The sequence below is a fragment of the Eleutherodactylus coqui genome, chromosome 4 (genome assembly GCF_035609145.1).
Source record: "Eleutherodactylus coqui strain aEleCoq1 chromosome 4, aEleCoq1.hap1, whole genome shotgun sequence".
Taxonomy (NCBI): domain Eukaryota; kingdom Metazoa; phylum Chordata; class Amphibia; order Anura; family Eleutherodactylidae; genus Eleutherodactylus; species Eleutherodactylus coqui.
Window position 1 is genome coordinate 181,697,531 of NC_089840.1, and position 20,713 is coordinate 181,718,243.

Here is a 20,713-nt window from a genome sequence, read left to right on the forward strand (position 1 = left end):
AGTCCCTGTGGACCGACAGCATGGGTGGCTCCCTGGAACCCACCGGCGGTACATAAAAATATCCCATTGCATTGCCCAACACAGCTGAGGTAGTAATGTCGTGCTTAATGCAGGTGGGCTTCGGCCCACACTGCATGCCCCAGTCAGACTGGGGTTCTTTAGATGTGGTTTCAGATGCATTTATAATTCTCTGTGGACCCACAGCATGGGTGGGTGCCAGGAAGCCACCGGCGGTACATAAATATATCCCATTGCATTGCCCATCACAGCGGATGTAACGTCAGCTGTAATGCAGGTGGGCTAAAAATTCATTTGATTACACTGTAGGCGAGGGCCCACAAAAATTGCTGTATCAACAGTACTAATGTACATCCAAAAAATTGGCCATGGCCAACCAAGAGGGCAGGTGAAACCCATTAATCGCTTTGGTTAATGTGGCTTAAGTGGTAACTAGGCCTGGAGACAGCCCAGTTTAACGAAAAATTGGTTCAAGTTAAAGTTTCAATGCTTTTAAGAGCATTGAAACGTATAAAAATTGTTTAGAAAAATTATATGAGTGAGCCTTGTGGCCCTAAGAAAAATTGCCCGTTCGGCGTGATTACGTGAGGTTTCAGGAGGAGGAGGAGGAGGAGGAATATTATACACAGATTGATGAAGCAGAAATGTCCCCGTTTGGGATGGTGAGAGAGAACGATGCTTCCATCCGCAGGTGCAGCCTACGTATTGCTTAGGTATCGCTGCTGTCCGCTGGTGGAGAAGAGAAGTCTGGGGAAATCCAGGCTTTGTTCATCTTGATGAGTGTAAGCCTGTCGGCACTGTCGGTTGACAGGCGTGTACGCTTATCTGTGATGATTCCCCCAGCCGCACTAAACACCATCTCTGACAAGACGCTAGCCGCAGGACAAGCAAGCACCTCCAGGGCATACAGCGCGAGTTCAGGCCACGTGTCCAGCTTCGACACCCAGTAGTTGTAGGTGGCAGAGGCGTCACGGAGGACGGTCGTGCGATCGGCTACGTACTCCCTCACCATCCTTTTACAGTGCTCCCGCCGACTCAGCCTTGACTGGGGAGCGGTGACACAGTCTTGCTGGGGAGCCATAAAGCTGGCAAATGCCTTGGAGAATGTTCCCCTGCCTGCGCTGTACATGCTGTCTGATCTCTGCGCCTCCCCTGCTACCTGGCCCTCGGAACTGCGCCTTCTGCCACTAGCGCTGTCGGATGGGAAGTTTACCATCAGTTTGTCCACCAGCGCCCTGTGGTATAGCATCCTTATCGAACCCCTTTCCTCTTCGGGAATGAGAGTGCAAAGGCTCTCCTTATACCGTGGGTCGAGCAGTGTGTACACCCAGTAATCCGTAGTGGCCAGAATGCGTGTAACGCGAGGGTCACGAGAAAGGCATCCTAACATGAAGTCAGCCATGTGTGCCAGGGTACCTGTACGCAACACATGGCTGTCTTCACTAGGAAGATCACTTTCAGGATCCTCCTCCTCCTCCTCTTCCTCCTCCTCAGGCCATACACGCTGAAAGGATGACAGGCAAGCAGCATGGGTACCGTCAGCAGTGGGCCAAGCTGTCTCTTCCCCCTCCTCCTCATCCTCCTCATGCTCCTCCTCCTCCTCCTGAACGCGCTGAGATATAGACAGGAGGGTGCTCTGACTATCCAGCGACATACTGTCTTCCCCCGGCTCTGTTTCCGAGCGCAAAGCATCTGCCTTTATGCTTTGCAGGGAACTTCTCAAGATGCATAGCAGAGGAATGGTGACGCTAATGATTGCAGCATCGCCACTCACCACCTGGGTAGACTCCTCAAATTTTCCAAGGACCTGGCAGATGGCTGCCAACCAGGCCCACTCTTCTGTAAATAATTGAGGAGGCTGACTCCCACTGTGCCGCGCAAGTTGGAGTTGGTATTCCACTATAGCTCTACGCTGCTCATAGAGTCTGGCCAACATGTGGAGCGTAGAGTTCCACTGTGTGGGCACGTCGCACAGCAGTCGGTGCACTGGCAGATTAAACCGATGTTGCAGGGTCCGCAGGGTGGCAGCGTCCGTGTGTGATTTGCGGAAATGTGCGCAGATCCGGCGCACCTTTCCGAGCAGGTATGACAAGTGGGGGTAGCTTTTCAGAAAGCGCTGAACTACCAAATTAAACACATGGGCCAGGCATGGCACGTGCGTGAGGCTGCAGAGCTGCAGAGCCGCCACCAGCTTACGGCCGTTGTCACACACGACCATGCCCGGTTGGAGGCTCAGCGGCGCAAGCCAGCGGTCGGTCTGCTCTGTCAGACCCTGCAGCAGTTCGTGGGCCGTGTGCCTCTTCTCTCCTAAGCTGAGTAGTTTCAGCATGGCCTGCTGATGCTTGCCCACCGCTGTGCTGCCACGCCGCGTGACACCGACTGCTGGCGACGTGCTGCTGCTGACACATCTTGATTGCGAGACAGAGGTTGCGTAGGAGGAGGAGGAGGGTGGTTTAGTGGAGGAAGCATACACCCCCGCAGATACCACCACCGAGCTGGGGCACGCAATTCGGGGGGTGGGTAGGACGTGAGCGGTCCCAGGCTCTGACTCTGTCCCAGCCTCCACTAAATTCACCCAATGTGCCGTCAGGGAGATATAGTGGCCCTGCCCGCCTGTGCTTGTCCACGTGTCTGTTGTTAAGTGGACCTTGGCAGTAACCGCATTGGTGAGGGCGCGTACAATGTTGCGGGAGACGTGGTCGTGCAGGCCTGGGACGGCACATCGGGAAAAGTAGTGGCGACTGGGAACCGAGTAGCGTGGGGCCGCCGCCGCCATCATGCTTTTGAAAGCCTCCGTTTCCACAAGCCTATACGGCAGCATCTCTAGGCTGATCAATTTTGCAATGTGCACGTTTAACGCTTGAGCGTGCGGGTGCGTGGCGTCGTACTTGCGCTTGCGCTCAAACTGTGGCGCTAGCGACGTCTGGACGCTATGCTGAGAGACATTGCTGGATGGGGCCGAGGACAGCGGAGGTGAGGGTGTGGGTGCAGGCCAGGAGACGGTAGTGCCTGTGTCCTCAGAGGGGGGTTGGATCTCAGTGGCAGGTTGGGGCACAGGGGGAGAGGCAGTGGTGCAAACCGGAGGCGGTGAACGGGCATCGTCCCACCTTGTGGGGTGCTTGGCCATCATATGCCTGCGCATGCTGTTGGTGGTGCCTCCCCAGCTGATCTTGGCGCGACAAAGGTTGCACACCACTGTTCGTCGGTCGTCAGGCGTCTCTGTGAAAAACTGCCACACCGTAGAGCACCTTGACCTCTGCAGGGTGGCATGGCGCGAGGGGGTGCTTTGGGAAACAGTTGGTGGATTATTCGGTCTGGCCCTGCCTCTACCCCTGGCCACCGCACTGGCTCGGCCTGTGCCCACACCCTGACTTGGGCCTCCGCGTCCTCGCCCGCGTCCACGTCCTATAGTGCTACCCCTACCCCTCAGCATGGTGTATTACCAGTGATTTGATTTTCCAGGAAGGCAGGAAATAAATTGGCGCAAGCCTGCTGTTAAACGTAGCTGGCTGCGTATGATTTGTTTACTATCTCCACCCACCACACACGTACACAGAACGCTGAGGACTGACAGAGGCAGGGCACATAGAATTTTTCCCTTTTTTTAAAAAGAAAAGGCCCACTGACTATATTCAATCAGATAAGAAATCTGTTCCACAGAAATGCAGTTATATGAAGTGCAGCAGAGAGGTGATTTTTCCCAGGAAGGCAGGAAATAAATTGGCGCAAGCCTGCTGTTAAACGTAGCTGGCTGCGTATGATTTGTTTACTATCTCCACCCACCACACACGTACACAGAACGCTGAGGACTGACAGAGGCAGGGCACATAGAATTTTTCCCTTTCTTTAAAAAGAAAAGGCCCACTGACTATATTCAATCAATAATATATGTCTTCTGGCCCTGCCTACACAATTCTGTCCCTGTAGTATTACTGCAGGGCGCAATGCTCTGCACAGCCGATTTTGAAAAAAAAAAAAAATGCAACACTGCTAACAGCAGCCTGCACAGTACTGCACACGGTTAAATGTGGCCCTAAGAAGGACCGCTGGGGTTCTTGAAGCCTACACTCACTCCTAACACTCTCCCTGCCTAACCACCACTTCTGTCCCTGGACTATTACTGCAGGGCGCAATGCTCTGCAGACAGCCGATTTTGAAAAAAAAAAAAATTGTGCAACACTGCTAACAGCAGCCTCCACACTACTGCACACGGATAGATGTGGCCCTGAGAAGGACCGTTGGGGTTCTTGAAGCCTACACTCACTCCTAACACTCTCCCTACAGCAGCACCAGCAGCAGCACTTTCCCTCAGCTAACTCAGTCACAAGGCATCTGAGGCTAACCGCGGGAGGGGCCGACTTTTATACTCGGGTGACATCTGATCGCCCCAGCCACTCACAGCAGGGGGGTGGTATAGGGCTTGAACGTCACAGGGGGAAGTTGTAATGCCTTCCCTGTCTTTCAATTGGCCAGAAAAGCGCGCTAACGTCTCAGAGAGGAAACTGAAAGTAACCGGAACATCGCGTGGTACTCGTTACGAGTAACGAGCATCCCGAACACGCTAATATTCGCCCGAGCATCAAGCTCGGACGAGTGCGTTCGCTCATCTCTAATTACCATCATAGAGACTTAGCAGGTAAAAAAAAAAAACACAAATAGGTGACACCTTAATGTATATCTTTAAATTGAAAATGTTCTGTGTTTTATAGAAAGTTTGCTGCAGCGAACTATGCATAGACTTCTCTCCTCCTACCGACAACATGGCTGCGGCTGGTGGCTTGCTGTTCCCTGCCTATTTATGTTTGCCCCACTTACTACCAGTTTTGGGCCACCTACAACATGGGGCCACTTTTTTCCCAGGTCCACTTTGGATTACCAATCCACACACTGACCCACCCAATGACCAGACATATAAATAAGGGCTAAAATCAAAAGGCACCTAGGAGAACGTCACTATACTCATTAAATAATGTAAATTAGGAGTGTCTCTTCATTCTAGTTTATGGAAGGGGAAAGCTGAGCAGAGGACCCCTCTCTATGTCAGTCGTATGCACTAATAGAGCATATAGACAGGGATTATATTCACAAGACAACCAGCCTAAATATTATAGATGGTGTTAGAAAACCGTACTACATAGCATGGTGACATTAATCACATTGTATTTTTCATTTACAGGATTCTGAGAAAATGGAATATCTTAGAAATGCTATTTTGGCTCAGACAAATTACACTATTCTGGTATGTTGTAATCACAGAGCGTTTATTAAATGTAATGAATGTTTCTCTACAAAGCAGAATATATACAGTTGCAATAGTAAATATTATATCATTATTAGGACAGGTTATATATTCCCACAAAGGCCATCCATCCACATAAAATAACAAAAATGCGTGTGATATGATATTGTCTCTAGTCTCCAGCCAAATCCTCTCATGTGCTGCTATTTGCTCAGATTTATGAGCATGTTAATCCAATATGTACCCCTGATATTCCATTCCAAATAGTTGAAGTAAATGCAGTGTGTTGTACAGTAAAATTAGTTGCTTTAAGATTCCCATATGGCATGACATTGATGAATGTTGCAAAATGTCAGTGTTCTCAAAAATGGTAATACTGAGGCAACCTGACATTTAATTTCATCCATTAGCCAATTTCCATTAATGAGGTTGAATGGAAATGAAAGTGACAGAACACAATTCTATTTTGGGGGTTACAGTTTCCATAGATCTTTTGCTCTTTATGTAACAAATGAGATTAATTGGCTGAATAAAAATTTCAATCTGACTTATAGACATTGGAATTTTTTGCTAGGTCTTGTTATTTTCTATGGAATTTGCCCACAGTATAATGTCTATGTAGCCAGGCAGTCCATCCTGCTGTCAAAGGAATAACAATACTTTTGGTTTACCAAGGCTATCCAGAGTATAGCAACTGCTTTCCCTTTTACATTAAGCCCTGTATTGAGCATTCAAATATCTATTATTTATACGGACAATGGGGCTTAGGACTCTCCCCAAAGCAAGTATTCTTCCAAGAATTGTTTATGTACATTGTGACACTCTTGGGGATTAACCAATCGCTGTCTCTGGGCTCACATGGTTGGTTGAAATTCAATTCGACACACCAAAAGCTCTTCAATTTGGCTTCAGTCTGCTTTATCACATCTCTTCACACTGTATAACAGCCACAAAGTCACAATGCAAAAGCACCTGATTATCTAGCCTTTAACTAAACATCGTTGCAGTCCTTCTCATGTAGGTGATATCATACCACAACAATGGCTCCCACAGGACCTTGGCAATAGCCTATCTTGTCCTGGGTCTTCCAGGTGAGCCCTCAGACAGATGCATTGATGGAAAAATGGAAAATTAATGGGTGTCAAAAATAGAGCAACAAAAGCTTTTTTTACAAACATTTTTACATTTTTTAAGTAGTAAAACTATATACATTTGGAAGCACCATAATCGTACTGACCCATAGAATAAAATTAACATGTCATTTTTACTGCACCTTAAATGCTGTAAAAACAAAACTTCCAAAAAATGTTGCAATTTCGTGGGGTTTTTCTCCATTTCACCCCACTTATAAATTTTTCAAAGTTTTTTAATACAATATGTGGTGCATTAAATGGTACCAATAAAAACACGACTCATCCCACACAAAAACCATACAACTATGGTGATAGAAAAGTCGAAAAGTTATCGCTTGTAGTTTGGAAGGTAGGGATGAAAAAAAAACAAAAATGAAAATCTGGAAAATCGCTGGTCTTTAAAGCAATAAGAAAGAGCTGACAGACAGAAATACTACAGAAGTATAAACTATAAATACTTCGGTCACTGATTTTGACACCACTAATGTAGGGGCAGTATTTGTTCACATGCACTCGCCCAGAAAGAAAGAATATATAAATAGATTCCATACATGTAAATGAAAAGCCTGTATGCAAATACACCTGTGTGAATGGGCCATTAGTCATATCTGCATGGAAAACTGTGAGCTAAGGCGTCCAATATTACTAGATTCCCTTCTCTGTTTTCTCAGGCCATTACAGGAATGGCAATTGATAACCACTTATTGGCTCTGAGAGAATTAGCACGAGAACACTGCAAGGAATTGCCGGAGATCTTTGCAGATGAAATGTACTTCTTGAGCAATCGATTTATACTCTCCACCAGTCAGGTAACTAACAGTATGTCACCATGCTTTATGTGGTATTAGAAATGTTTTGTGTTGACAATAGAAGTGGATACATTATCTCAAATATAGTCATTTAATTGTACATGTACTGTGTTTCCCCGATAATAAGCCCTAACCTGATTTTCAGGGGGGTGGGGGGTTAATAATAGTCCCTCTCCCAAATATAAGCCCTAACTATACTACTATAACAAAAAAATACTACTCATCTAGCATGAGTAGCTTGAATACCCCACTGCCAGCCAGCTAATGCTCTGATTGGTTAATTGCACGCCGCATCAGCCAATGAAGCCGGCAGCTGATTAACCAATAACAGCCATTCAATGATGTCATTCACTAAATGGCTGTGATTGGTTAATCGAGCGCTGGTAGAGGAGTTTAAGAGGGGACTAGACATCTTTTTAGACCGCTATGATATTAAGGGATATAGACATTAGGTGACCAGCAGGGTTGTTGTTCCGGGCCTTTCAGTTAGGTAGGAACTCAAACATTAATCCAGGGATTAATCTGACTGCCATTATGGAGTCAGGAATGAATTTTTTCTTCCAAATGAGCTAAATTGGCATCTGCGTCGCTGGTGTTTTTCACCTTCCTCTAGATCAACGGGCGGAAGAAACAGGCTGGACTACTTGGACATTGTCTTCATTCAGCCTAACATACTATGTTACTATGACTGCCTGGAGCAACTCTTTACTAACTGTGCCTTTCCCTACTGCCTATCAATGGTAAAGCTGTGGACTAGAATATACTGTATGACTACATCATGTGATCCCCTCTCATACAGCCTCAAAATTCGTAACAATCTGGCAATCAATAAAGTCATTTTCACAGCCCATCACCTCCACACCTGCTTTTTCTTCTGTGGTTTACGTCCAAGTCCTAGTTTTTTTGCGGCACTTCTATTCCTTTGGCTGGGCTCACAGGAAGGGGTCAGATTCCGAATGCGTATTTCCGCAGCGGAAGCCCTGCGATACATGGTAGAAAGCAATTGCAAATGGTCGCGGAAGATAGTGGATGAAAGCGTTTTTCTGTGCGGATGTACGTGTATGCAAAGCTTATCGTCCGTGCGGAAAAAAGATTGTACATAGGGAAACAACACCAGAAAGTAGTAGAACATCTCACTTTCTTCCTCTCTCGGCCTCTTCCAAGCCGGGATTCACACTTTTCTCTATATTTTCATACCTAGTTCTGAGCATTTCCGCCACTCATACACAATTAACATTGTGTATGGGTGATGGAACATACGCATCCATTGACTTCAATGGAGGCTGTCTGCATGGAATCCACATTTTAAAAAAAGTAGGATTTGAATCCAGAATTCAAATCAGTTTGTGTGAACCCAGCCTAAGATTGGAATATGGAATACCAGTCTTAAGGCTCATTTACACGCAAAGACAATCTTTTAAATGATTGAAAAATTGACAGTTTTAAAGATCGTTTTGCATAAAGTACTAATGGGCACTAATGCCCATTAGCACTTTATCAGCTTCATTTGCATGCAAATGAGCCCCCAGGAGCTGCTTGCAGAACTCATCAGGTGGTCTGAGCTCTGCAATCAGCTCCTTTGTTCTCGCAGGGGCTGCTAGGCGCTGCCAGTATGAATACAATGTAATCAACTGCTCCCATGGAGAACATAGCGGGAGGTCTGTGTTATCTACTCTCTGGCTGAAGGATGGATTTTCACCTCACCTTAAAATCATTGTTTAGCCGAAGAGTAAATGATAGGAGCATTTACACACAACAATTATCGCTCATATGCCATTGTTTTAACGAATTACGAGCCATAATCATTGCTTGTAAATGGGCCTCAAGTGTGTCCATACAAGTTTGCATGCAGTAAACCAGTGCAGCCTGCTGGTCATTATTTCCTGCATACCTAAATAAGTCAGTTGAGATGTAAATTGAACACTGCACGATTATTCATATTTAGGACAAAATGAAATGAGGCAATACCAGTGTTTGAAGGCTTCTACACTGTATTGAATGTGGAGTCTGGGCAGAACAACAGATGTTTTGTTTTTTCTTTCCTGAAACAATGAGTCACTCGTCGTAATCACTAATGGGACTCTGTGAGTGCTCTGGTGAATCAGACTTGTGGTTTTAACAATGTTCAGGAGAAAGATCCAAACACATTTTACAGATATTTTAGGTTTGTGCGTAGGACATATTTTAAAGCAAGGAGTGGACATGAGGCTTCGTCAGTGCACCCATGAACAGGCTCATATCTATGGTATTCATCACCACTTAATCTGTGGACAAAAGATTCAAGCATGCAAAGTTGTTAGATTTTAAAGAGCATTTGTGACCATGAAACCCGCCCCCCCCCCCGAACTACTTTATAAGATTATTCACAAAGAAGGAGCAGATTTGGGGATTTAATTGCAAAAGAGAGATACACAATCTGCACATCACTGAAAAGCGGAAGGTTCAAAGTTTTTTATGGCATATCAGTAAATTCTATCTTCTGCCACTTCGCAGCGCTGGGTGTCTCGTTTACAGTTGTATGGTCCTTGAGGCGTATGCATATGCAAGTAAGTTTAACAAATTTTCTGTGCCACTTGTATACGCATCTGTCAGATAGGCTCACCATGGAGATTTGTCTGCCGGCTGCTGCTCCCGGCCGGCGGCTCCTGTGGCGGAGATCCACCGCGAGATTTCGCAACGCCCGTGGACAGGTAGCCTTAAGTAGCAACTCAAGCACACAAAATGATTTTTCTGTTGGTGTTGCCATTTTCCTAAAAACTGTAAACAACAAGAAACAGCGCTGCAATGTGGCAGAAAACGAAACCTATTGGTATGTCATAAAAAACCTTGAACCTTCCTCTTTTCGGTGATGTATGGATTGTGTATCTCTCTTTTGTAGTTTGTAATTAAGTGCCCAAATCTGCACCGTCTTTTTGAAGAATCCTGTATAATGTGGGGATTGCAGAAAAGACATACAGTCGCTTAAAACGGTTATCATGTTCAGAAAATCCAATCTCTGACATTGGCCAGAGATTCTAGCTGCTGGAAAATCTCACTACTCCTCTTCCCCCATAATTAGCTACTTACAGCAAAACAGCAGCAAAAGGGCATGTTCACATGGAACAGATTTGCTGCAGTAGATACGCAGCTGAAAGTCTGCATTAAAGCCCACACACTTTAGGCTTCATGTCCACCGGGACAGATCCGCAGCGAGTCACCCCCACGCGTGATCTGCGCCCCATAGGGATGCATTGGACACCTGCAGGTAATTAAATACCTGCGGATGTAATTTTCCCTTGAGGCGCGGCTTGCGTGTGCGGGAAAACACCCGCAGCATGCTCCATTTTAGTGCGGGTCTCCCGCGGGGATGGCTCCCGCAGGCTTCTATTGAAGCCTATGGAAGCTATCCGGATCCGCGGCACACCCACAGCTGAATTCCTGCTCTCCGGCGCGGGAGAGCAGGAGTTAAAAAAAAATGGAGTGCCAAACACTACCGCCAAGCTGAAGAAAGAAGATCCTGCCGCGACGGAGGGCAGATCCACAGCGTCCGGACAGGTAAGTAATGCTTACTTTTTAGCCTCATGTCCGCGGGAAAGAAGGGACCCGCTGCGGGATTCTGCATGAAGAATCCACGGCGGGCCTGATTTTCCCCGTGGACATGAGGCCTTAGGCAAAAGAAGAATTAAAATCCACACGAAAATGGAGCATGGTCCAGATTTTTTCATGCTCCATTTTTTTTAAAATCACTTTTATTCACCATCCGCGGGTATTTATCTACCCGCGGGTGGTTAATGCATCCCTATGGGATGCGGATCCGCGGGCAGGAGAAGAGTTAAAATCCGCTGCGGATTTTAGTTCTTCTTTTGCCCATGGACATGAGGCCTTTGAGTGGATTTTTTCTGCAGTATGTGGAGGAGTCTCATCCACTTTGCTGCTACTGTAAATGTCATGGATTTCCTGTGCGGTGAGTCCACACGGAAAATTTGCTGCACATCTGCCCCATGTGGACATGCCTAAAGACTTGTAGAAATGAACACGCATATACAGTAGTAGCATAGTTACTTAATGTGGAAAAAAACATGTTAATCAAGTTAGGCCTCATGTCCACAGGGAAAAGAAGAATTAAAATCCGCAGCGGATCACCTGCGCGCGGATCCGCACCCCATAGGGATGCATTGACCACCCGCGGGTAGATAAATACCCGCGGATGGTCAATAAAAGTGAATTAAAAAATTTCTGGAGCATGAAAAAAAATGGACATGCTCCATTTAGGTGCGGGTCTCCCGCGGGGACGGCTCCCACAGGCTTCTATTGAAGCCTATGGAAGCCGTCCGAATACGCAGGAGAACCGCGCCTGAATTAAACTCACCTGCTTCGGGCGATGCAGATCTTCCTTCCTTCGCGGCCGGAAACTTCTTTCTTCGGCCCGGCGGATGTGCCCGGCGCATGTGCGCGGCACGCAGCCGGCGTGCCGAGCACATCCACTGGGCCGAAGAAAGAAGATCCAGCCGCGAAGAAGGGAAGACACGCACGGCCCGCAGCAGGTGAGTTTATTCTTATTTTCAGCCCTCATGTCCGCGGGGCAGGGGGGACCCGCTACGGATTCTCCATGGAGAATCTGTAGCGGGCCTGATTTTCGCCGTGGACATGAAGCCTTAAACATTCCTGATTCAGATGTTTTATCCAGTGAAAAGTAAAAAAGCAAAATGCCCTGGGAGCCAAATGTAGCCAAATGTATCTTGCGAGATGGGGTAGGGCATAGAGAGGTTGTGTAAAAGCAAACAAATTCTTAGAAAAAGCAAATAAATGATTCATAACATTCTTATTCAATGAAAACAAGAGAACTTTATCTCTTCATTGAAGAATCTAGAATTTGCAGCTTCATATTTCAGCTTAGTTTGGCAGATTTTGATAACCACTAATAGCAAATGTTACAATCCTAAGTAGGGCTGCTCTTAGTCTTTTAATGGCTCTGAGTGACATACAAATCTGTACAAATTGCATGTTTACTATATATGTTACGAAAACTTTAATGACTTAACAGGCAAAGAATAGACTCTTAGGCCGATTTCACATGGGCAACAAAATCGTGCGATTTTCTCACAATGTGAAAGCGCTACAAATCACATATATGTGAAGCCCGTGCTTTCCAATGGGTTCCTTCACATTAGCGATGTTTTGCAGCCTGCTACATAGTGAGAAAAAAAAATTGCGGTTTGCTGAAAACAACTGATTTGCTGATGATGCGGTTTTCGGGTGGTGCAATGCAACTTTTAAAGTAGGTAGTCCTACTGTAAAAGCCCTAAAATAAGCCCTAGCTGCTTTACAAAAAAAAAGAATACATCACAAACTTTCTGGTTTGGAGCTTCAATATCCCTGCCTCCAGGAAGCGCTGGCTGTGATTGGTTCTCAAGTGCTGCTTCCTGGAGGCCGGGATTTTGAGCCTCCTAGCCAGGAAGCACTTGCTGAAAACTACATGCAGGTCTGCTGGAGATGCAGAAAAGATGCACGGCAGACCTGACAGTGGCTGTTAAGTAATGTAAATTTTTTTTTTTACTGCAGATAGGGCTTATTTTTGGGGTAGGGCTTATATTTCAAGCCCACGTGAAAGTCCCAGCAAAAGGGTGTTATAAAATTGCGCGACTTTGTAGCGACACAAATCAGCAATATCGCTGCAAAAAAATGCAACGATATCGCATAGAACACAGATGTGATATCACTGCAATTTTCTCGCTGCGATATCGCTGTCATCCGTGTTAAAAAGGCCTTATATTTAAAGGCATTTTTTAGTTTAGTTTATTCTGTTCGTATCATATAGGCAAGTGAGTGTTGTCTTTTCAGCATGACATGTTTTTGTGTGCATACCTGCCTTATGTTCTGACTCAGTCCTGTTTATCCTTCTTTCACCATTTAGAAAAGGTTAGCAGGTCTAAAATACCGTGTTTCTCCGAAAATAAGACACTGTCATATTTTAATATTTGCCCCAAAATAGGCACAGTGTCTTATTTTTGGGGGGTGTCTTAATACTCACCTTTCAGGTGGCTTCCCGGTCCCACTCGGTGCACTCCAGGTGCAAAAGCATTCTTCCTTGTTGTCCTCAGTGCTAAAAGAGCATTCTCTTCCTTGTAACAGATTGAATATCCCGTCTCCAGCAAGAGAATGCTGTGATTGGCTCAGGACTGTAGCCTCAGCCATTAACAGTCGGCGCTTGATGAGCCAATCACAGCCATTCAATGATGTCATTCGTTTTATATTTTTCATTTAGTGTAGCTAGGGCTTATTTTGGAGGAGGGCTTATATTGCAAGCAACCCCTCCCCCGTCCCAGGGTAGGGCTTATTATTGGGGCATGTCTTATTATAGGGGAAAGACATTATAGGGGTAATAAAATAAACTATAATCACCAGCTTCAGACCTTGCTGCTCCCGCTCTCCCCTTCAGGCTCCGTTCACAAGCGACAGCAATGATGTTCCGTATACACATGTGACTGCTGCAACTAATTATTGTACAGTGCTCAGGCCTGTGATTGGCTACAGCAGTAATATGTGTGTACATGGGTCGTCACTGCTACAGCTTGTAAACAGAGCCTTCCCGGGCATCACTAAAGTGGTGGGGGTTTATAAAAAAAAAAAAGTATATATATATATATATAATAAATTGTGTTGTTCTTTATTAAACTAATGTTACTATACATACATATTTTTCATCCGAATCACCAATTTCAGGTTCCTACCACAATGGAAATGTTCTGCTGCTATGGTCCAGTAGTGCCAAATGGATACGGCGCCTGTTACAACCCACAACCTGAAAACATCCTCTTCTGCATCTCAAGTTTTCGTGACTGCAAAGAAACTTCATCTGACATGTTTGCTAAAGCAGTAGAAGAAAGTTTGACCACCATGGGGGACTTATGTGTACAATATAACACTACGTCCAAAACACCAGTGAAGGAAAGAAAATCAGATCTGAAGAATGGACGCACAACCTAACTATAGCAAGAGGGGATATATTATTTATTTTCCCATATGCATATATTTTTGAATATATATTTTAAGGGAAATGAAAGTAAACAAGTAAGTTACACATTGTAAAGAAAAATGTTCCTGCTGCATTTATTGGGGGTTACTCACTTAGACGGGTGTTTCATACGCCAATCTAAGTAAAAGCACTGCCCAGCTCGAGTGATACATTTATTAAGAGGCACAAACCTCTTAATAGATTTGTTCCATTTGCTCCATGTGCCAGCTACAAGGATATTGCTACAATCTACACCAATTTCTATTGTGTGGATTATAGTAAATATGACAGTCCACGCGCAACCAGCCCCAAAATATGTGCGGCAGCACTGCAGCTTTTGGACGCATATGGGGGTTCTTAAATAGGCCCCATTGAGTAAATTGAATAGAAAAACTGGTGATCTAGAGGCAGCAGATATCATTTCATGGAGAAATAAGATCAATGTGTGATACATTTCTAATTTCCAATGTAGACCCAACATATACGTGCCCTACTAGTAACACACACCAAAATATATAACACTACAAGACAGACAAGACAATATATTTGTGTGTGACACTTACTAAGGATTGGCATCACAATAAAATTACAGCGAATTATTTCCTGATAATGGTAGGAACTGCCATTAAGATGCAGGCTGCTATCAGATTCTCTTCTAGTTACAGAATATTCAGTCTACAATTTATTACGTTTATGCAGCATAAAAGATCATCGATGGGCTCATCGCTCATCGTTCAGTTTAAACAGCATTCAATCAGTAGTGAACGGCCGTTATGTTATTTCAACGGAGAGGGGCAGGGGAGTGAGAGCAGAGAAATCTCCTGCACTGCCCCCCCCTGCTGGCTGCTCCGTGAGCCAGACAGCTCTGCTAGGTCCCGTGCAGGAGCGTGGAGACACAGGGACGAGTGTCGAGCATCATTTGCCCAACATTCGTCCCGTGTAAATGGAGCTTTACCTTTTAACTCTAGATTGCGGAGTTTGCAATGTGTGTCTCTTCAGGAGTAAGAGCCCTTTTACATGGGCCGACCTGTCGTCCCAGCGCTACTCGTTCTTGTGCTGTTACAGAAGAACAATCATTGCCAATGGATGGAGGTGGAGGGGGCTGTAGATCGTTCCAGCGGGCTGTAGATCGTTCCAGCCTGCATGCTTCCATTCACAATAAACAGACAGTCATTCATAGATGAACTGTTTACATGAGCCGACCTGTCATTCCGCATGCAGAAACCGAACGACGACCGAGAAGCGAATAAATTCTCGTTCACCTGGGCATGCATTTCCACTGAAGGATAGTCATTCAGATTCCCACTGGATTCAGGAATCTGAAAGATTTATTGGCTCGTGTACAAAGGCCCTAAATCAGAAACCTTGGCTTATTTAATTACACAGAACAAGATAATATTGTATAAAAGGATTATGTATAATTATGTAAATAACGTACAATTTGACTAATGTTGCTGAGGTCTCATTAGCAGATGCATAAAGCAATTATGCTGTAATAAGCAATACCTCAGATACATTTCCTACACTAAATTACATTAGAAAACCTCTAGTGAATCAAGGTTTTTGTGGAAGAAAAATATTACATAATGTTTATTATGACGTTGTCTATTAGACGTGCTTTTGTTTGCATGTATGTTGTTAGTGTATGAAAAGTGTCTTTATGTTGCAGCCTCAAAATATATTCATGGCAATGTCAATACATCGTGCTAGCAGTACTTGCTACAATAGCATGATAGCAAGACACATATTGCTACATTTAGTTTGGATTGTCTGCCATGAAGACTATCGGCTTTTACAGATATTTAAGCTTTTTTTCCGAGTCCTCATACTCCTTTTATACTTCTGTTGAAGCTTATTATGTTGCATTAGACTGTCAACAGAAAGCAGGCTACATCTGACAGATCTCCTACGCAATAATTGACTGCGCTTCATGACAGTTTAACCTACAGCACATACACAAATACACAAAATGAGCCTTCCTGAACTGCTACATATTGTCCCTTTACTACTAATGGACCCCTTGTATTTGGACTGATGTAGGAAGACGTTTTGAGATTCTTGGCCAACTTTAAAAATGTTTTCCAAAACTTCAGCAAGTTAACAGTGTCAAAACTTGGAAGAAACTGTTACCTTGCAACAATAGCCACTATGGTCTGAGCCATAAAACTGCCCCTAGTCTAAAGGACCTGCAGTGCTATCTGGAACAGTCAGCGTTCCAATGTGCCAACTGCTTCTTTATACAGTCTATACATACAATCTAAATTGATGCAACTGTCACCTCACAATTTGTAGGCAATCTCCTGGATGAATCGTGATTCTACAGCAACAAGAAGCATTTCAAAAAATAAAATAGTAATTATTTTTATTTGATGCTTGTGCCAAAAAGAAAGCAATGTCAATTTGACTTTACTAGCACTTATTCCTAACTATGCACACTGTAAGGCCTTTTACCCACTAGCGATATTTTTCCCTGCGATGCGACAGCGATGATTATGAAACCAATGATTTTCAATGGTTTCATACTCATTTGCGATTTTTCCCTCCAGCTTCGCATTGCAGAGAAGAAATCTGAGATATCGCTCAGTGTTTTCAATGGGGCCAGCGGCAGCGCTAGCCCCATTGAAAACATAGGGAGTATATCGCTGACTTCTGCCACCGCTGTGACAGCTGTGACAGGGGTCCCCGCGGGGATGAAGGAATCCTCCGCCACAGCTGTGGCAGAAGTCAGCGATATTATACCATTGCTTGTAAGCAACCCCCACAGCATGATTTTTGGGGAAGGGCTTAAACTATAAGCCCTTCTCTGAAAATCAGCCCTAAGTAGTGAAAGAAAAAAAATTAAATACTCACCTCTCCACTGCTCAGGCGTGTCCTCCGGTTGGCTCCCATGTAGTGCTCTCAAGCTCTTTCAGCAGGCGGGGATTTAAACATCCCCACCTCCTGAAAGGGCTGTGCTGATTGGCTGAGCACTCAGCTAATTACAAGCAGAGCTTAGTTATTCATTGATGAATAGCTAAGCGTAGCTTGTAATTGGCTGAGCGCTCAGCCAATCAGTACAGCCCTTTCAGGAGGTGGGGATGTTTAAATCCCCGCCTGCTGAAAGAGCTTCAGAGCACTAAAGGGGAGCCAACCGGAGGACGCGCCTGAGCAGTGGAGAGGTGAGTATTTAATTCTTTTTTCACAACATAGGGATGATTTTCAGTGAAGGGCTTATATTTCAAGTGAAAATCATGCTGCGGGGGTTGGCAATCATGCAATGGGATTGGCAGCAGCAGCACTAGCCCCATTGAAAACATAGGGAGTATATCGCTGACTTCTGCCACAGCTGTGATAGCTGTGGCAGAGGATTCCTTCATTCCCGCACTCCTCGCGGGGATGAAGGAAACCCCTGCCACAGCTGTGGCAGAAGTCAGCAATATACTCCCTATGTTTTCAATGGGGCTAGCGCTGCTGCCACTGGCCCCATTAAAACCACTGAGCGATATCGCAGAGTTTTTCTTGCGCTGTGTTTTTACTCGCTCTCGCAGCGCCAGAAAAAGACAAACGCTAGTGGGTAAAAACCCTAATACAGCATAAATAACCTGTAAATATTAATGTATATATGTTAGTATACTGTATATACAGAGCAACCATCGTAGTCGTACAGTGAAGAACTGCAATATAGAAAACGTGGATTGCGCTTTATGTTACACAGAATTAAACTTCATCAGTCTCTTACCGAAGGAGACAATCACTGCTGTTGATTCTTCATCCAAATGTACTGTGACACCAACTGGACCTTTATACCCAACAGCGTAGAATAGTGTCATGATTTATTTGCCGCCTCAGGTCCAGGCCATGCAGTCTGCATTGGATTCTAAGCATTTGCAGATTGAGTGGACATGTTTAGATACCTTAGTGCTGGTTACATATATAAGGTGAGAGCCTCATTATTAGGCTTTAGATATGTGAGGGTATTACAGCTACATGTACATGCCTTATGGCTATAATGCACCCATGTAAATAAAGCCTTAGGCTTATAGGGCAGCTGCAATTTCTGCTTCATAAGAGATGTTTGTGTTTTCAATGTCTCATTGTAACTTATTAAATCGTAATATTATTGCTGTTGACTAATATAATCTGCTTCATTAGTACTGTTGAAATTATATTAAGATCCCACAAGAAGTGAACAGCTTATAAATGAAGAGTGTAACATTTTATTTTTTTACAATAGAATAGTATATTGTTTCACAATAAAATATGTTAGTTTGAAATTGTTTGAAAGCTAGAGAAAAAAGTCTGTAAAAGAAAAAAAACTGGAAAATAATAAAGATATATGTTATTTATGGCTTTGTTTATGAGGTTTTTTAGACTGTATGTATAAAACATGTTCCTCAGATAGACTGGGAAATGTCTGAGTGGCCGGAATTGGAGAAGACCTAGTGGACCTTTATTCAGACTCAACCTACACAGTAAATGGTGATGTAATACAAATGTGCTAACCCAGATGTAAGGCACTGTGACTATAGTACTCTCTGCCGGAGGACTGGGGATGGGGAACTCAATTAAGGAGGACAAGAGGGGTCTGGATGCCTTCCTTGAGTGATACAATATTACTTGTTATAATCAATAATAACTTCAGAAGCGTTGTTGATCCCGGGATTATTCTGATTGTCAGGTTGGAGTCTGGAAGGAATTTTTTAAATTAGCTTCTACATCATTGAGATTTTTTGCCTTCCTCTGGATCAACATTGGGGGGTAATAGGCTGAACTGGATGAGCATATGTCTTTTTTCGGCCTTATATACAATGTTACTATGTATCAATACTAGAGTGGTCCCTCAGCTTACCTTGGAACATGATGTAGATCTGATAAATATTGGCCTAAACATGCATGCAGTTCACTGACTGTAGACGTCCATGACAAATCTGTTACCATCCAGCGGTTTGCAAAAAGATAGCTAAAAACATAAAAATGCATCAATATGTTAACAGTGAAAATCCAAGAGTCAATCAGGGTTTGCAGGTAAGGCCCAATGTACATGGGTGTATTTGCAGTGTGGGATCCAGACCGAGCGTTCGCCTCCAGATCCTGCAGCAAATACTGCCCATAGACATGCTTAGCAAAACGCTTTTCCATGCCCACAAGCGGAAATCAACTGTGATGTTCTGCTCATGTGGGGAAAATCACAGCATGTCCTATTCCAGTGCGAGCCTCTCATGGACGGCTTCCATTGCAGTCAATGGAAGCTAACCATCCTGCGGCGAGTCGCCACGGATCCACGTCATCACCGGCGCAACATTCTCTGCAATGCGCATGTGTGGGGCCCGCCAGCCGGCACATCTGCAGAGCAGAGAGAAGAGAACATGATAGGTACGTGGGGGTCTCTGCCGCTGCATGGGGTCTGATTCCGCTGCAAGATCTCGCAGTTGGAATCTGACTCAGCCGTGTGCATTCGGCCTAACACAGACTTAATCACCAGACACATGACAACTAAGCTGACTGTGGATCACAGTTAACTTTATACTGAACATTAATTGCCCTATATTGCAAATTTCCGCAATGTGTGAATTCATACTGACATTTGAAAATAAATGAAATGCAAAAAGCAAATTAATAAAAAACAAGCGTATGTGAATAGTGTTTTATGTGCGTATAATACGCGGTACGTCACTGCAACTCAAATCCATCGATTTATATCATTGATGCATCAATCACAGAGTGGGGTATAAACCTTTAATGCGATGGTTCTTGGTTCCTAGAAGAATGTCCAGCGTGTTCCCAGAGACATCGGGTCTATGTTTCAGAGGATGTGGAGGGGAGGGTACCTTTCTATATATTTAGTGGAATTGTCCTAGGCGACGTAGGTTCTGGATTCAGGTATTCACCATTGTATTCTCCATTACAAACATCTACTGGGCAGACGAACCCCTGACATCCCTACACCTGTACATAAATGGATATCATATTGCTTCCTTGCTCTGTGGATAGCTATCTCTCGCTCCTGGAGGAGAACCTCAGTTAGTATCGACTTGGTGAAAACAGAATTATGGTGGATTATGGTTAATGAGAAGCTGGCAGCTATCCTGATGGATCGCGGAACTCTATATGGAAAAACCTGGTGGTCCTGGTATTAGTATTCTCTTACAATGTGTCTAGGACATCCTACAGAAGCTTACCATCAGGCATATCCTCTACACCCCCAAAAAAACATATGAAGGAACGCGACCTCTGACCTAGTCAATAGAGGAGTCTATCCTTATTTCCTCCAACATAGGTGTACGAACGTGATAAACAATAAGCATAGCCTCTACCCCAGCTGATTTTCTCCTTATGCGTTTACCCCACTTTGGGTAAAATGCACATGGGCGGAAATTCCGCAGTGGGATTTCCCACAGAATCCGCCCATGCCCGCTGCCATAAGATTGCATTATATAATACAATCGTATGCAGACAGCCGTGATTTGACCATGTGAAAACTCGCACGGTAAACAAATCACAGCTTGTCCTATTTCTGTGCGAACCTCGCAGAGGCCCACAC

General features: G+C 44.6%; 1 protein-coding gene across 1 annotated transcript in view; it reads left to right on the plus strand.

Moving 5' to 3' along the window:
- The window catches only part of CHAT (choline O-acetyltransferase), a 105,896-nt gene extending 88,925 nt beyond the window's left edge, over positions 1 to 16,971 (plus strand). The window contains exons 13-15 of the mRNA XM_066600416.1: positions 5,195 to 5,257; positions 7,062 to 7,199; positions 13,902 to 16,971. Coding sequence (XP_066456513.1) covers positions 5,195 to 5,257; positions 7,062 to 7,199; positions 13,902 to 14,165 — 465 coding nt within the window. The 3' untranslated portion in view covers positions 14,166 to 16,971. The remainder of the gene's footprint in view (positions 1 to 5,194; positions 5,258 to 7,061; positions 7,200 to 13,901) is intronic.
- The last annotated feature ends 3,742 nt before the right edge of the window (positions 16,972 to 20,713 follow it).